Below are 18,528 nucleotides of genomic sequence, written 5' to 3' on the forward strand. Positions count from 1 at the left end.
AGAAAGAAAGAAAGAAAGAAAGAAAGAAAGAAAGAAAGAAAGAAAGAAAGAAAGAAAGAAAGAAAGAAAGAAAGAAAGAAAGAAAGAAAGAAAGTCGTCCTGAAAGTACCTATTGAAGGGAACTGGATATCCTCAACCTGCAAAGATCACCGCATGGAACAGAGAGGCGGAAGGATATTGCGCAGCCGAAATCCACACACTTCCCCCACGTGGTTTCTTTTAACCTACGGGGGTGGTAAGATGCTTCTTGGGGACCCAGAAGAGAAGAAAGGAAAGGCCACATGATGTGCTCCTGAGCATCCCGGGGGCCTTTAGATCCCACCCCATGTGGAAGAATCTATTCGTTCCTCTCCCCGCACACAGGCAGGTTCCAGAGGCGTCTGGGCATGCCGCCTCCCGGAGCTCTCTCAGGCTCTGGTTATCAAAGGCAGAAATAAAAAGTGGGTTCTGGGCCCCAGCTGCTGCAGCCAGCATGGATCTCTGCACAGCAAGAGCTTCCCACCGTCCGTGCCAGCCTGAGCTCCTTTGCAATCCGTCCGTGCCAGCCTGAGCTCCTTTGCAATCCGAGGCAAGGGAGAGCTCTGGATTGTCACAGTCCCTTTCGCCTTTATCACCAGACAGAGCAGAGACAGCACCATCCCAGGAGCCCCTCAGCTTTCCTGAGTAACTAACTGTTCACCGACTGCTCCTGAGGGCAGTGGCTTCATCATTCCCCCCCACCCCCCACCCTGGGAGGGGGAAGAACCTCACATCAGTCACTCCAGCCGAGCCCATAGCAACTACCTTGTGGATGGATGGTCCATTATGGTTTTTTTTTGTTTTTGTTTTTCTTTTTGTTTTTTTTTTTTTTTTTTTTTTTTTTTTTTTTTTTTGGTGTTTCGAGACAGGGTTTCTCTGTATAGCCCTGGCTGTCCTGGAACTCACTTTGTAAACCAGGCTTGCCTCGAACTCAGAAATCCACCTGCCTCTGACTCTCGAGTGCTGGGATTAAAGACGTGCACCACCATGCCTGGCCATCCTGGGCTTTTTGGTTTGTTTTGATACAGGGTCTTATGTAGCCCAGGCTGGCCCCGGCCAGGTGATCAGGCTGAGGTCCTTTGTGACTGGGCAGAGCCTTAGGACACAAAATGTATCCTGCCTGAGGTGGCACCCACCAGCTTTGGCATGGCCTGGGAACCTGTGAGGGCACACCTCTCCACCTCACTGTGCCTTGCCAATCAGAACCTGTGTTCTAAGGCTATCCCAGGGCTGAGCAGCAGTGGGCGGGGCATAAAGAGATGTGCAGTGGGCGGGGCGGCTCCAGCACAGAGCCAGCAGGAGACCCAGACAATGCATTCTAATCCAGCCGCCAGCCAACTGAGGTCAGTGGGTGACCCCCCGCAGTGATACCCCAGCAAGGTTCATACAATCTCAAACCAACAGAGGTCCTGGGGGCTTCCAGACCTCAGCATCTGCATCATCTGGGAACTTTCTAGAGAGGCACTCTTAAGACATTCGGGCCGCATAACTCCCGGGGGTGCTGCGGAGTTCCCATAACATCCCAGAGGAGCACACTGGGATCCCCCTGCATCGAAGCCTCGGGTGCCATCAATCTTGGCTTTTTGAGTGAGAGTCTCTCACTCACCTGGAACTCACCAAGTGGGCCGGGCTGGCCAGGAGTCCCCAGAGGTCTATCCACTGTCTCTACCTCCCCTGCTTTTTTACAGAGGTTCGGGATTCATGCTCTGGTCTCCATGCCTCGAAGGCAGCTGCTTCACCCACTGAGCCATCTCCGCAGCCATGTTTGATGGACTCCAGCTCAACCAGGCTTTGGAGAGGAGAGGCGTCCTAATGAACAGCAGGACAAAGCCGAGCGCTCAAGAACCTGGGCCAGGCCCGGGGGAGCTTAAAAACATGGCATTGGTCAAGTCAGTTGCTACACTCCCTCCCTTTCCCCCCAAATCCTGGAAAAGAGATTTTCAGTCAAGAGGAAGCTGGGGCCGGGTCACTCGGTCCTCTGACCACGTGGGTCCTCCCCCCCCCCACGCCACACCGCAGTCCTCCCCTCTGCCAAGCTCCTCCGCCATCCCGAGAAACGGGGCGAGGATTTCACACACTAGATCCCACCCAGCCCCACATTGTCATCTCGGGCTTTGCACCGTTTTAATGAGTGCCAAAACTGTTTTCTCAGTTGATAGACTCTGACAGGACCAACAATCGCAGATTAGAGAGAAACTTCTTGCTTTTCAACAAAGGTTAATAAATAGTGACAGCATTAAGTCTAGTCTGATTAACTATGCTGAGAGATATTATTGCCGTTTGCAACGCAAAATCATTATTGGATTAAGCACAGCATATAAAAATGAAATGTGAGTTTTAATCTCACACAGGGAGCGCAGGCGGCTCGCATGGAGGTGGGGTGGCACAGGGAGGCCCGTATTAATTTTTAAGTCACTCCGGTGAAGGGATATTACATGCCATTTTTTCTGGTCTGCGTTTGGCCAGGGGCGAAGAGGCCCCTTGGATGTGGAAAGGCGGAAAGAGTGAGCAGCCCCTTGGGCTGAACTGTATCAGAAAGGGATCCGTAGTCAGAGTCCCACATGACTAAGGGACCACAGGTAAGGGTCTGGCTCTCAGGGCGCCTGGAGCTCCCAGATCTTCCCTTGGGGAAAAGATCAAGTCCAGGTCGGAAGAGGGAGGTAGGGAGATGCACCAGCATGTCCTGAAGGAAGATGACAGAGGAGGGGAGGACGGGGCGTAGCTGGATCTGGTGGAACACCAACCTGGACCAGAGGGAAGAAAGACAAGACCCAAGGGCTGAGCTCCTGTCTGCCCCACACCAACCCTGTCCCGAGGTCCACTGTGATTGTAGACCTGATGCAGGTTTGAACCCACGGAGCCTGGAGCTGTGTGTCCTTCTAGAAAGCGAGGAAGGTCCCATGGCTACCTGCGAGCCTAGAGGGTCCAGGAGCCAAGAAACAAAGATCCCAAGCCAAGACACCAGAGACCAGAACACGGGGGCAGACATGACAACCAGAACATGGGTGCAGAAAGTAACAGTGGAAGTAGCTGCTCCCCGCCCCCCACACACACTCCCCCTCCACACACCCCCATGTGAGGGTTGATGGTGATTTTCGAACATGTCTTTGGAAGTCTTTGGAAGATATCACTCTGCAGAAGACTGGCAGGCCAAGGGGAGAGGGGACGCGCCTGTCCCTTCTATCTTGTTTCTGAGGGCACTGATTGGCAAGGAGGGCAGCTTTCTCCATGGAGAAATGGCCCAGGCAGGAACAAGACCCAGGAACAAAAGCCAGACTGTAGGGGCCTCGACAATGAGAAGCTCAAGGTGACAGCTAAAGCCACTGATCGCACTCTCAGCACCAGGAGGGGGACAGCCAGATCTGGTGCACCTACTGGTGCCGCACCATGCAGCCACTACCAGGGTTCTTGCCAGATGCATCAAGCCCTCTGGACAAGGGCTCGCAGGAGACCCCAAGGAGAGAGGAGAACGTTCAGTGACTTGAAGGGTCCCGCTCGGACACCTCCAGTAGAGGGAGTGCCTGTGGGATGAAGGGGCTGGAGAGAAAAAAGGGGACAGAAAGCTGGGTATAGTGTCTCATACGTGTCATCTCAAAGTCTGGGCACCATCACCTAGAACACAGAGGGTCTGAATCCAGCCTCGGCTACATGAGATCCTGTCTCAAGGTTTAAAGGGGAGGGTAGGAGACACAGAGAGTGGAGGGCAGAAAAGGGGGAGATGGCTCAGCCATACAAGCATGGGGACCCTGGTTCTAGTTCCCAGTATCCATGGTCAAAAGCCACGCTCCCAGCTCCAGCACTGGTGACGTAGAGGCGGGCAGATCGCTGGGTCTTATGGGCCAGCCTTGGCTACCTGGCAAACTTCAAGCTGATGAGAGAGACACTGTCTCTAAAAACCAAGGTGGACACCACTTGAGGAGTGACCTTCCTGGCCTTCACAAGTATGTGGGACTTAAAGACCCATACATGCATGGTGGGGAAGGGACAGGGACAGAAAGAAGTTTGGGGACAGGAAGGGGGGGGGGAACAGAATGACGTCAGAAGCCTCAAGTATGTGAAACATGAATAAATAATTGTGAAGATTAAACCACCGGAGGGGGAGAGAAAGCACATCAACTCATCAACGTAAAAAGGATGTTGGAGTCAGAAAATCACCAGGTGGCGCACCCCACGGCAGTCAGCGTTCTAGGCAAGGGGCATCCTGCGTGCTAAAATTAGTGGGGCCAGAAGAACAAGCAACAGAGTTAAGTCGTCAAACATTTCCCTCACTGTAGACTTACTGATCTCTCACAGAGGAGGAGTAACCCTTTCCGGGGGAAGCCAGTTGACATCAGGTCAGTATCAGCCACGGTGGGGACCGCCATGGTGCCTCCTGACGGGGTGCCCTGAGGACGAGGACACGGTCTCCCTCTTCCGACACAGCTGCCCAAGCCACACAACCCGCAGGCGGGCATTAGAGGACAGGTGGCCTGCAGAGCAAAAAGGTCGGGCCACATCCCAAGTGCCGGGTTTGGAAGGACCAAGCCTGAAGAACCTGTGCTGCTTTAAAGGGGACTGGGGCTGGGAGGTGGCTCTGCTGGGAGGTGGCCCTGTTGAGGAGGTATCTACCCAGCACCATGTAAATCAGTTATGATAGTGATGCGGGAGCGGGGAGGGGGCCGGGATGCAGGAAGAGCATAAGCCCAAGGCCATCCTTGGCTACCTACCAACCTCAGGACTAGCCTGAGCTACATCAGAACCTATCTTTAAAAATGAAAAGAAAAAAAGAAAAAGAAAAAAGAAAGAAAGAAAGAAATCATGATGATGACTAAATGGAGCAGAAACAGGCTCTGGACTAGGGACTTGTCAGCACTGTCCAGTTTTGGGGTTGAACAGGTAACGAATGGTGCTTGCTGCCGGTGTCCTGGTGGCTCTTCTCAGCCTTACCTTTGCTCTGTGGAGAGGTTAAAGTTGAACATCCAGGGACTCTGGGGAATTCCTTGTCTCACCTCACTCTGACATCTTGAGACTGCTTTTGGCACTCACCTTACGATCAAAAGTTTAGAATACTTCCTACCAGGCCCCCCGACCTTGCTGTTCCTGGGCCCACACACAAATGGGTAGCTGTGGTGGCCCTGGTGGCTTCTGGCTTTGCCCAGGTTGAGGCCCAGCTCAGGGGACAACAAAATGTAGCTCCAGAATGACAACCATGCCCTGTGGATTAGTTGAGAGCCCTGGGGAGCATCGGTGTGCCCTGGTGTCACAGAAGAGACTGGAAAGCTGTCCCCTGGGCCCGGTGTGCCCTGGTGTCACAGAAGAGACTGGAAAGCTGTCCCCTGGGCCTGGTGAGGGGTCTGCAAGCCAGGACAGAGAGCAGTGGAGCTGGCTGGGGTCTGGACAGATTCAGAGGGTCCGTGAAACGGGGACATGGTTGTGGTAGGCTGTCACTCAGCACCGTGTGGAGCATGTGGCTACTGCCCGATGTCACCACAGCTTGTCCACTGACCATCTCACATGGGTGGCTGACCCAACATAGCTGCATAATGTCCTTACCTCTCCCTGACCCCCACTCTCCCCATCCCTGTCCTCTCTCCTGTCCCCAGTGGACAGCCACTGTCCTCCTGTATCTCCCGAGACTTGTATGCATCCCTACCTGTCCATAAAGTCCTGACACAATACTGTCTCTTCGAAGGCCTCCTCCAGGAAGCCCTCTAGGATTCCCCGGGGCTCACAGCCTCTCCTTTGGTGTCCTAAAAACTGTACTGCCCATCTGCTAGCAACTAAACCTCCTCCCTGGGGTTGTGGGGTGCAGCTTGGTTGGTGGCAGACCTTTTGCCCAACCTGGGTGAGGCCTCTGCCCCATCCTGCCCCGCCACGGACAAAGCTCTTGGGATAAGTCACCGCTACAGTCAGAATGCCTGTCATCTACCAGGAGATGGGACTCTCCGTCCATAGCACATGCCACAGGCAAGAATACTCACTCTCCAGCCACGCCTACTAGGAAACTGAGTCACAGGGAGGGGAGGCCATTGGCACACAGTCCCATCGGGGGGGTGGGGGGGGCGGGGACGGGGGACAGGAGCGGGGAGAAGACAAGGGCGGGCTTCCATTGGCTCCAGAGCCCTCCCTCCCTGTGAGGGGAGGCATTGAGGAAGCCACTGCCCTCCGGCATAGCTCAGGCCAGCGGGGGAGGGGGAGCTCCCTGGTCCCCCTCCCAGGCCAGTCCCGAATTTCAAACCATCCTCCTTTGCTGAGTCACTACCCCCTCAGCCCTCGCAGGGAAGAGAGCAATCAATACCCATCGCCTATCAATTCAAATGATCTGGTGAGGGAGCCCCCAAGGCCACGGCCTTCATTCAGGAGCCCCAGACTCCCATCTTATTGGAGTTAAGACAACATTTCCTCTAAATCGCCCCTAATATTCCAGACATGCTGGAGAGAAAGAAGGGGGAGCAGAGGGCGGAGTCGGGCCATGAATCTTGGCACCTGAACCCTCCATGTGGCCCTGAGGCTATTTAGGGACAGCGCAGAGCCACTGGACTGACCAGCCAAGGGCAGACGCTGGCTGGGGAGAAAGGTCACGAGATGCCACGGTACCAACCAGGCCAGGAGGGACAGGGTGCTGTGAACAAACCCGCTGCGCTGGCACCCGCTCACCCTGTCCCCTCTACTGCGGGGTCTCCATTCTCAAAGGGCCGTGGCACACTACAATCTCAAAGATCCCTAGCAGGAGACCCAAGATTTAAAGCAGGGGTCAGTCTGGGGTGCCAGTTGAGCAGACAGGGCACACTGAGCCGCAGAGAGTCTCACAGGCTCACCCGGGGGCTGGCTCCTCATCCAGGTAACTGGAATTGGAGTGACCTGCATCCATGCTGGGAGCCCACAGACGCTGTGTTCAGGTCCTTCCTTAAACATAAAAGTTACATTACAGACGGGGAAAGAGAGGTTCAGAGAGGCTAAGAAACTTGTTTCACATCACACAGCCCCGAAGGACAAAGAGATGGAATTTGAACTTGGGAGAGCTGGTGTGAATGGCCCACACCAGCTTTGGGGAGCTGTCTATAAACAAGGAGCATTCTTTTAGCATCCCCAGAGTCACTAGAGACTAGCTTGCAAATTAAGCCCTCCTTCCTGAGGCTCCAAGCTACCAACAGGAACGCATCAGGCACCTTCTGCACTTTTTAACCATGGGGTTGGGGTGGCCTGGAGACGCTGTGGCCTGGCGGAGACCCTGTGGCCTCTGTGATAGGGGGCACCACGCAGCCAGGGCACAGCGGGACTAGGTGCCAGGTATGGAACAGGACCTCATGTGCCCAGGAAAGGCTAAAGATATAGCCACAAGCAAGGCACCAGCAGCCACGGGGGGTGGGGGGCTTGCCGGGAGGGTGAACAAAGGTGGTGAGAGCCACTTACCACCTGGGCAGAGGGTCCCTCCAGTGTGACACCCACGTTGCTCTTTTACTGTAGCTGCCAGTGAGGGGCCTGCTGCAGGGGAGAGAGTTGCCTGCTGAGACAACCACATCCTTGAAGCTAGCCAAACCTGGAACTTTCAGGTCACCTCAGCCAGTGACAACCTTTATCTGTGTCAGCGGGATCCCCCTGGAAGGGCCTGGGGTTTCATAAAGTCCCTAATGTGGTTGGGCCAGCTACCCAACCTGGCCTTCTGTTAGGGAAATGCATGGGTCTGCCATAGGGTGAAGGGAAGAGGCTCCGCCCACAAGCCTCTTAGATGAGAGAGCGCCCGCCCCCCCTGGAGACAGGACCTGAACAGGTAGGTATCTGGGGCTGCTGAGTAAAACTCTAACCCTCTGCCTCAGTCGTCAGATTGTCTTAATACCTTCATTATACCGGCAAGGACAACTTCTTCAAAAAAGATGAAACAATACAGGAAGTGATTTTAGAAATCTGAGGCTAATAACCTGAGTTTTATCCCTGGGACCCACATGATGGAAGGAGAGAATTGACTCCCGCAAGCTGTCCTCTGACCTCCACACACGTGCTGTGAGTGCACACGCCTGTACATATACACATTATTATTATTATTATTATTATTATTATTATTATCATTATCATCATCATCATCATCATTATTATTTTGTTTTTTCAAGACAGGATTTCTCTGTGTAGCCCTGGCTGTCCTGGAACTCACTCTGTAGACCAGGCTGGCCTCGAACTCAAAGAACCACTGGCCTCTGCCTCCTGAGTGCTGGGATTAAAGGTGTAGGCAACCTCACCCAGATTATGCACTCAATTTTTAAACAGGAAAAAAATGTAAGTAGCTTAGAGGGGACCAGAGAGATTAGGCAGCTGGCTATTAGAGAAACCAGACTTCTACAGCGACCTGGAAGACGGGGTTGGTTAAGAGATTTTGGGGAGTATCCCTGAATACCTTCCACGCACGCTGCAGGTCTGAGCACCCACCCAGGCCACCCACGCTGCATCCCTGAGCGCCATTGCATCCCTGAGCACTTCACAGTGGCTGAAGGGCATGTTAAATCTGGGTACAGTACAGTGCCAGCCTCTGGGGCACCACCACACACCCTTGCTTCCAAGATCTGCCACCAACATTCACATGTCAGTCAGCTCTACAGAGAGCATGTGCCAGTTTGGGCGTCCACAGCCGTCACAAGCCAGAAGCTGGCCGGGCGGACCAGCGCTGAGTGAGTGCTGCCAGCGCTCCCCTGCCAGCTCCTGCCCAGGGTGGCTTCAGCCAAGTCAAGACCTACTGTGCCAATTTACTGAAGAGACAAGGGCAGAGCGGCCCACCCACGGGGCACCACCCTGCAACCCCATGCCATGTTACCCAACACAGGCAGAGCTTCAGAGAAGCAGCCTCCACATGGGCTTTAACAATGGAAGCGTGCAAGCTTGCAGGCTGGGGGCTGTTTTAATCTGCATTCCCGCTGTTCCAGAAATAACAACAATAGTGCGTGCTCTGTAACCTTTTATGTAAAAACGAGAAGACATCCTCACGGCATCAGCGAGAGGCAGGCACGGTTAATCATGCAACCCGACAGGTAGGGAAACTGAGGCATGGTTAGGATGACCTGGCTAGGGTCACACATGGCTAGGATCACACAACCTATGCCACCTGGCACACAAACCTGTACTTTTCTCAGTAACAAACGAGAAATAGCCACCACCCCTGAAGCTCTCCCAAGTCTATTTTACAGCCACCACAGGGAGATTCAGAGAAGCCAAGCAATGTGCTCAAGGATGAACAGCATTTGAAACCCTACTCTGGACATATGCTCCATACAGGCTAGGTCCACTGTGTGTTGCGAGGTGCCTGACTTCCGGTTTGTGACATATCCTACAGTAGGTGGACAGGTTTCCCTGGCTAGGAGCAACTGGCTAGCTACTAGGCTCCCTGAAGAGTGAAGGGGGCAGGCTGTATCCCAAAGAACACAGAGCTATCCTGATACTGGAGACACCTTCCTTGAAGGAGCTAGGGAAGCCAGGGTTGGGGGCAGATAGGGCAGTATTTGTCACCCATGGGGCCACAAAGCCCACAGTACCACAGACAGCAAGCATATCTAACCCTTGGCAGCAGGGCCGGGTAGAGTAGACCCAGCCACAGCCTTGGAACGGGATCTGGGGCCAGTTGGAGTGCAGCCTGCCTGCTCTCCCAGCTTTCCAGGGCCAGGCAGGTCTGTGGCAACCCCTCTCTGGCAGGAGCCAAAAGAGTGCCCCGTATACACACATGCAGCTCGCATGTGTCACACACACTCACGTGTGCCCGTATCATCACTCATGCAGAACCCTCACACACTGTACACCCACACGGCACACTGCCCACATACCCTGTTCAAATGCACTTATACGCACCCCTATACATGTAGAGCGGTGTAGACTCACACATGTCTACTGTCCGACACACACACCCGCAACCACAGGGACCCACAACCACGGACTCCTGTCTCCCCAAGACCATACGGGGTGCAAAGTGCAGACCCACAATCAGCCACACCCATGGCCACCTCCTGAAGATAGTTAGAGACCCAGGAAGCCACAACCCCAGAACAGAGAGAGAGAGAGAGAGAGAGAGAGAGAGAGAGCGCTATTCCCACCTGATCTCACATGCCGGTGGCTCTTAAAGCCATGACAAGAGAGGAGAAAGCTTTAAAGCCACACATTCCCCGACATGGACCACACGGTTGGCAGGACACAGGCAGACCCCAGAACACGGTCTGGAACCCTGTCCACCCCACGTCTTCCTGCACTCACCCTGGGCAGCTCCGTCCTCTCCAGGCCCGACAGTGCAGCTATGTCCAGTGACAGCAGGGGTGGGCAGCGCAAGCCCCTGCGAGAGCGAGCTGAGCGAGGGCCGCCAGCAGCCTCGGCACATGCAAAGAATGTGCAAAAATAAACGCGAAAGGCTGCTAGCGGCCCTTCCCACAGGACTCGGGCTGACGCAGGTTCTGCTCCGCAACAAACATCTTCCTTCTAATTTTAAAGGCAGTGTGGCATTACCTCCCTGGCTCTCAAGTCAGTTAGATGCCATCTCGCCCCCTGAGCTGACCACCGGCAGGGCCAGGCGTTGAAGGGACACGGAAGTGCCGTGTCCCAGGCTCTAGCCCTGAGACCCACTGTCCCTGCAGGCCCCACGAAGGTTGTCGAGGTGATCAGGAGCCCTAGATCTACAAAGACACCCCAACTTCTCCCCCAAAGTCATATCTCTAGTGAGTTGGATCCCGGTGACCCCCGCTCTGCTTTTGAAATAAGCATCACACACAAGTAGCTACATCTCCTGACAGTGGGGGCAGGATACAAAGTGGGGCTCCATCACCCACCCCACACAGCCCCTTGCCTGCACACCAACTTACCCCACGCCTCCCTGCACGGCCTAATCTGGACCCAGTAAAGGCTCAGATGAGAAGGAAGATCACACAGATAGCAGGGTAGCCTATGGGGATGGGACCCAAGGCCGAGACCCCAAAATGCTAGCTTAGCTGGAGCTTAGCTCCAAGTCTGGGGGACCCCAGATCCTCTGGGCTGCGACTCTCCCATTGCTCTATCTGCCTCCTCCCACTGAAATATACTCGGCCAGCTCTGACAGCCTCTTGTGTTACTTTGCACCCCAGCTGGGGGACCCAGGACCCTGCCCTAGGATGCATAACGCAGGCGGCTGTCCCCACGCAGACAGCTGGCCTTGGACTCCCAGGCTGGCCGAGCGCTTACCCACAGCTCCTCCGCAGCCTGGCTCCCAGCCTAAGCCAGCTTGTTTTACCTGCCTAGTCCTTGGTCTGCCTGATCCTGGGATGCCCTGAGGGCGGTGAGCAGCCTGCAGTGAACCGCTAGACCAGGTAGCTAGAGGACGGATTGATAAATCAATGGTTTGAGCCCCTGCAGCCTAGAGCTTAGGGACACCCTCCCACAGATGCCAGAGAGAGCCAGAAAAGACAGATGCAAGGACCCTCGAGACCCTCCTCTAGTGAAGAATGTGACATAGCACCTTGGCTTTTACCTGCTCTGCTAAAGGCTAACAGGTCAGACCCCCCTACAGGCCTAGAAGAAAACAAGTGGGGGTCTGAGGTTACATCTCTGAGGCTCCAGCAGTGCGGTGGGGATGCGCAGTCTCCAGGTTCAGGACCCTGGACAGAGCTCCCCCCAGCTCTTCCTGCCCTCTGTGGTGACATCACCATGCTCTCTGCTAAAAGGTCAAGTACACAGGACATCATAGCTGCGGCTTAAGCCACTGCACAGCTCTCTAAAGTTGACTGACCAAACGCCCAGCCCCGAGTCCACGCTACACAAGAAGGGAGCCCCGTCAGCCCCAAGGTACACTTACCTCAACCCCAATGCATGCTCACCTGGACCCCAACAAGATGATGAAAATCCTGCACTGTTGCCCATGCAGGGTGCCGATCCTGTGCGTGAAACATCACCAACCCTGCGCTTGTAACAGCAGTATGTGGATCCTGTGGCTGCGTCCAGTCCTGACCCCGACGGCCATTGAGTGAGACGGGTGACCTTCCCCTGCTATTCTGGTCACAGCAGCCTGACTTACTTATCTGGCAGCCCCCCCTGCAGCCTAGACTCATGTATTCCTATCGGTTTGTTTTTTTTTTTTTTTTTTTTTTTTTTGGTTTGGTTGGTTTGTTTTTGTTTTTTTTTGCTGCCATGGCTAATACAATTTCTAATCTCCCGTTTCTACTGGCACCCAGCACTTGGCTCTTAGACTAGTTTGTTTTTAATAAATAAAGCCAAAAAGAGAGAGATCCAAGCATCAGTTCTCCCTGGCACCCAGGCTGAGGTGAGGGAGGAGGGCTGGGAGCACTGTGCGAAGGGGGGGGGGACAGGAAAGGAGGAAGGAGAGAGGTGGGTGATATGGCGTATCTAAGACCCTTGGGTCCGTCCCAGAATAACATGGGTCTCACCACCTTGCCACCCCTGGGGCTCAGGTGGCATGAATAGCGGAGGACCCCACAGCACCTTCCTCTGACTCTGGCATGGAAGTCAAGACGAGTATTGTGTGAGAAGGCACAAGGGAGTATCGTGTGGGCAAGAACTTGCTTTTCAGATTCTCCAGCTACGCCATCGAGAGCACCAGTCTGGAGGCCTGGTCTCCATCATTCTAAGCGCGGCAGCCACTGGGACGTTTTCCCAGGACCACAGTGGTGGGAGACGGAGAAGCCAAGACCAGAAGCTACAGAACTCGGCTTTGGTTCATTTCCTCCTCGCCAGTGCTGAAGAGCTCTATCTTGGGCCCTGTGAGCAGTCACAAGGGTGTGAGCCAGATCTCGGGGACAGCAATGCTCTGCGCACTGGGCAATTCTCGTTCTCCCCCACCAGTGGAGAGCTCAGTCACCCTGACAAGCTTACAGGCTGCCGCTCACTCAGAAACCGCTGCATTCAGGGTCAGCCATGCCCCAGGCACTCCGACCTGGCCCCAGATAATATCTTAGATGCCATAGGAAAGGAATTCAGCCTAACCGGGGCAGGGGGAGGTTAGGGGGATGTAGTGGCTTTCTCCAGGTCAGACTGGGGCCAGTCATTGACCAAGCATGCCGAGTCCACTGGTCAGAAGTATTCCCAACTGTGGCTTCAACATGTTGGGAGGGAGGCAGGGACGGTGGTGCACGCCTTTAAACCCAGCACTTGGGAGGCAGAGGCAGGCGGATCCCTGCAAGTTCAAGGCCAGCCTAATCTACATAGTGGGTTTCAGGACAGCCAGTGCTACACAGAGAAACCCTATAGTGGGGGGGGGGAAGCCAAAAGATATTGGGAGGACAGTGACCATGCCAAGCAAAGCAGATAGAGGCCACAAGCTTCCTGGGACCACAGAGAATGGGCATCAGGTGACTCTCAGGGTGAACCGTCAGACAGCACTGGTGATGACAAGTCTGTCCGTGAGCATAGCCAACACATACAAACTAGCCCCGAATCCTTGTCCCTGGGAGCCTCGCACGTGCCCCTCGGGACCACCTGGGTGGAAAGTCCCAGTCCGCTCCCTTACAAATGACGAAACAGATGTACAACAGCCAACTTGTTTATCCTTGCCTCCATTTCAAAGACCAGACCCCCAAGAGGGCCGGCCACTTGCCCGAAGACACACAGCTAGTCACGGACCAGATGTGATCCCAACTGCCACATGGCCTTCCACCTCTCTCCCCAGGAAAACTACACAGTGAGTCAGGCATTCAACAAACGCCACCTGTGAGGATTGCCAGGGGGCAATTAGTCCTGGGGAGATGGGGCTCCATTGCTCTTGAGTCCATACAGATCAGAGAAACTACTTAGGGGGGGGACCCCACAGCCCAGGAAACCAACCACACTTCTCATCCTACAGATGAAACAGACACACACCACAGGACCCCACCATTTGTCAATGCTTTAAAAGGTGGTGACATCAGGAGGCAGTCCCTACTATTACCAGAAGATGGAAGGAAGGCATGCATCTCAAATCCACGTTCCCATCAGCCCTCCTGGCTCAGAAGATGACCCTCACATCCCTCGGGGTCCTCCTAGAGTCCCAAGGCTGTGGGTGACAGCACAGTGGCTCGGGACCACAGCATCTTTTTCTCCCTCTTTGCACAGCTCTGGGTCCTGACGATTCTGACACTGCTGGGCGGTGACTCTGCTCACCAAGCTTCCTCTGTGATGTGGAGAGAGAGGATCAAGGCTGCCATGGTGATGTCGCAGGCCACTCGATCCATCAGCAGCCAATACTTATTTAACCCGAGGCCGCCAAGGAAGCCCTTCTCCGTAAAGTCCCCTCCCAGCTGGGGCCTGCAGGTACACACTGGCTCACTCCTGATGGTGACAGTCACAGGAAATAAAGTTTTCAAGCAGCCCGAGATGGACGTAAAGGCCCGGCCAAGTTCCTACTTCATGAGGCAGCATTTGGCTTCCACGAAATAAAAGCTCTATGGCTGCCACAGGGCAGTAATCAATTCTTCGGTCACTGGTAAAAAGTAAGCAAGACGGTCATCTCTCTGGAGGCGTCCCTCTGAGGCTTAGGAGAGATGTGGACAGGTGGTCACTTTGCCCACAAATCTAATCATGGGGATTTGTGTTCCCTATGAGTGTAGGCATCTGTCATGGAAGTTTCTAGCCCCAGACCTGCTTGCTGCCCCTACCGAGCTAATGACTTCAGCATCTTAGGCATTGGTGTTATTTTTATTTTCTCAAAGTGGATTTTTTTTTCCCCACTACTTTTAGAAGTGGCAGACGAAGCCTGTCTATTATAAAATATTTGTTGCAAACACACGCGCGCGCGCTCACACACACCCCCACCCCAAGGCTCACCACCCCGTACACAGTACCCATCCGTGTAAAGATCTCAAGTCATGGTGTGAGGGGAGGGACAGAGAAGCTGAGACCTGCTGTGGCAAGCCAGGGATCTTGTCACTTTCCTGAGGCTCCGGTGGTTCCACTGCAGGGAGAGGGACCTAGTGACTCCACTGGAGGAAAGGTCACTTTAATGATAGGGAAACTGAGGCACAGAGGCACCTAAGGAAGGGAGACACAGACCCCGATGTGCCTGCATTTGACTGACGGCTGTCACCAGCTGGCTAGGTGGTCGTGGATGGTGGATTTCATCCTGCCTGAGCCTGTTACCTTATCTATAAAAAGGGGTGGCCATGGTCCCCACCTTGCAGGACCCCTCCAAAGAGGAGCCTCGAAGATTTATCAGTAAAGGGCTCGGATCAGTCCTGCTGACCCATGGGGGAGAGGGGGTGAGGTTGAGTTCCTGAAACCAGTGTCTGTCCCTGGGGCCAACCTTCTCTAAGTCACATATTCCTTGTCCCAACAGTGACGACCTTGGGAGCATCTACCCCCACCCCCCAACCCCCACCCCTGACATGAACTCCACTCCACAGCAGTAAGTTTTTAGAACCTTCGTGGGAAGACCCACTGGCATCTCTAACTGGTTCAGACTGGGGAGGGTCGGGCTGGTGAGATGGCTCAGCGGTTAAGAGCACTGACTGTTCTTCCAAAGGTCCTGAGTTCAAATCCCAGCCACCACATGGTGGCTCACAACTGCCCGTAATGGGATCTAATGCCCTCTTCTGGTGTGTCTAAAGACAGCTACAGTGTATTTACATATAACAATAAATAAACTTCATATACATAATAAATAAATAAATCTTAATTTTAAAAAAAAAAAGACTGGGGAGGGGCTTATGAGCTGTCACCATTCAAGGAGTGGGGGGTGGGGCTCAGCAAGGTCCACCTAGCAACCTCTGGCCAGTGCCCCATTATGGCAAACGGCTCATCTGTAGTTGTTCCTGCTGTTACGGAGATGCTAACATCATCCAGACAGACCTGCAAAGCCCCCTGTTCCTGTCACCCTTAGGGGAGGAGTCCCCAACACCCTTTTATCTGCCACCCCAATTCCAAGCATAGAAGACACTCTCACCACAAACACCTCCTGATGATGCCCAGTTGGATTGAAGGCTGGCCCTCCCAAAACTGACATCTTCTCAGAACCCAAGTTGTGGCTGGATCTAGGACCTTGGAAGGGTCAACAAATCAGGTGACAGTGACACACAGGGCTAGGGTGGCCCCACTCCCAGGACTGCCTTCGCCCAAGTGGAAAGAGACAGCTGCCTGAAACTGACAGAGGGGTACCGGGGAGGACAAGCCGTGGAAGGCATGTGGCCCAACGCCTGCAGTGCAGACTGTCACCTCCGGATGGATCTGTGGGTGCACATGATGGCCATGTCTGCCTCCGGCCTGCAGAATGTGCCAGCAGCTCTTCTTCTACACAGCATGCAGAAGCTGGCAGCAACGATGGGGCTCTCTAGCAGGTTCTTAGGGCTGGGAAAAGTCAACAAGGGGGCTGTGTGTTGGGTGAGGTGGTCCACCACACCTCTCAAGAGCCCCGCTGCGACTCGGGTCCCAATACTGGGACCTTGACCTTGGCTAGCCTAGTGCCAGCTGTTGGCTCCAGGCCTTCCTGGAAAGGAGCGTCTGAGGTAGAGCCTTTCCTGTCACCCTGAGGTGTGACTAACCCTGAGGTGTGACTATTCCCTCACACACACACACCTGAGCAGAAAGGCCAAACGGGGCCAGCTGCCCCACCGAGGTCATTCTCTCTGTGACAGTGCTGATGTGTGTGTGTGTGTGTGTGTGTGTGTGTGTGTGTGCATGACCTCAGGTGTCATCTTCAGGAACGACACCCACCTCCTTTGAGACAGAATCTCTCACTGGCCTAGAGGTCTCTGCTTCAGCTACACTGGCTGGCCAAAGAGCCCCTGGGACTCTCAATACCCCAGCACTGGGTTTTTATAGGCCTGTGCCTTACCACATCCCACTACGTCCCTGGGTGCTGGGGATCCAAACTCAAGTCTCATGCAAGCGATCCAACGGAGCCACCTCGCCAGCCCTATAAACGCTTCCTTCTTTAACCAATTCATCCCTCCTCAGAAAGGAGGCTGCACGGAGGTGGAGAAGTGCAAGCAGATGCCCCAGGCCCCAGCCTGGTGGCTACAGACTAGATCTCAGCTCAGCTAGAACTGGCCTATAGAGAGCCTGGATCCTGGGGTCATTGTCCCCGGGACAGGGGAACTCCAAGAACGCATCAGAGCACAGTAAACTAACCAGCCACAGTGTCCGAAGCCGGTGCTAGGGGAGACCTTGTCTCTGCTTCAATAGTCCCTCCCCTGCCTCAGTTTCCCCACCCATAAGCAAGTATAACAACAGCTAACAAATCACAGCAACGGCCTCGTGTGAGGGGAGGAGGGCAGAAGGCAGGGCTGAGACACAAGGAAGGCAGTTCCCTCAAGACCAGGCAGGTCTGGAAGCCCAGGGAACCCTCTGTGCAGGAATTCCGAGCCACGGGCCTGGAGAGGTTTGATTTGCCTTCTCATTATACACAGGCTGTGTGTCTTCAGGCAAGCCCCTTAAGCACTCTGTTTCCGCCTCTGTAGCATGGTGACATTACCACCTGGAATCCTTCCATCACCACACGGTATCCTTGAGGGGCCAGGTGGGCCAAAGCCCGTGATTCTAGCACTTGGGAGGTAGAGGCAGGACAGTCAGGAGTTCAAGGTCATCCTATGCTACCTAGTAAGCCCAAGGCCAGCCTGGGCTACCTAAGACCCTGTCCCTCTTCCTCCTCCCCCAGAAAAAGGAGTAATTCAGTTACACAATTTTTTAAAAAATATTTATTTATTATAATACATAAGTACACTGTAGCTGACTTCAGACGCACCAGAAGAGGGCGTCAGATCTCATTACGGGGTGGTTGTGAGCCACCATGTGGTTGCTGAGAATTGAACCCAGGACCTTTGGAGGAGCAGTCAGTGCTTTTACCTACTGAGCCATCTCACTAGCCCCAACACCACACAATTCTTTATTCTTTCTTCCATGTTGTTCACTAACATTTCTCTACTCTTTTATTTAGCAATGATCAAAGTACTCCAGTGTGGACATACCACAGGCTTTCACAGACATACCATGGTCTGATCACAGGCTCATGTAGATACACCACTCTCTAGCCAAGGGCTCACATGGGCACACCACAGTCTAGGCAAAAGCTCGCTTGGGCATACTATAATCTAGCCAACAGCTCACATGGGTGTGCCACAGCCTAACCACTAGCTCATATGGGCATACCATACTATAAGCATGGGCTCACATGGGCGTACCGCAGTCTAGACAAAAGCCCACATTGGCGTACCACAGTCTAGCCAAAGGTTCACATGGACATACCACAATCAGATCATGGGCTAACATAGTTTTACCACAGTCTAACTGTCATCTGAGCATACCATAATACAACCATGGGCGCATATGGAAATCCCACAGGTCTAACCATGAGCTCACTGAAGAGTAGCTGGCTTGCTTTCAATATCAGGCTTTTGTGCATAAAGCTGCCGGGATGTTCTTGTGCAAGTTTGTATCAACTTAAGTTTCCATTTCTTTGGGATCTTGCCCTTGGTTCTTGGACTCCCTTTCCAGGCATGTTCTGACACTGAATCCAAAACCAAAACCAAAACCAAAAACCTAAGCTCCTACTATGGTCAAGTGTTGCTCTAGGCAAAGGGATGTCAGAGCCATGAGTCACCCCTACACATACCC

At 53.9% G+C, this 18,528-nt stretch overlaps 1 protein-coding gene across 7 annotated transcripts in view; it reads right to left on the reverse strand.

Annotated features, from left to right (window-relative positions):
- The window catches only part of Cux2 (cut like homeobox 2), a 194,098-nt gene that overhangs the window by 136,223 nt on the left and 39,347 nt on the right, over positions 1 to 18,528 (reverse strand). For 3 of the 7 annotated variants that reach the window (XM_029533665.1, XM_029533664.1, XM_029533670.1), the window contains exon 1: positions 11,811 to 11,908. The exons of 3 other annotated variants lie outside the window; for them this stretch is intronic. In XM_029533665.1, the coding sequence (XP_029389525.1) occupies positions 11,811 to 11,882 (72 nt within the window). In that variant the 5' untranslated portion in view covers positions 11,883 to 11,908. Of the gene's footprint in view, positions 1 to 10,823; positions 10,887 to 11,810; positions 11,909 to 18,528 lie in introns of those variants that run through there. One more of the 7 variants, XM_029533669.1, reaches the window with a different exon arrangement.

The sequence above is a fragment of the Mus pahari genome, chromosome 23, assembly GCF_900095145.1.
Source record: "Mus pahari chromosome 23, PAHARI_EIJ_v1.1, whole genome shotgun sequence".
Lineage (NCBI taxonomy): Eukaryota > Metazoa > Chordata > Mammalia > Rodentia > Muridae > Mus > Mus pahari.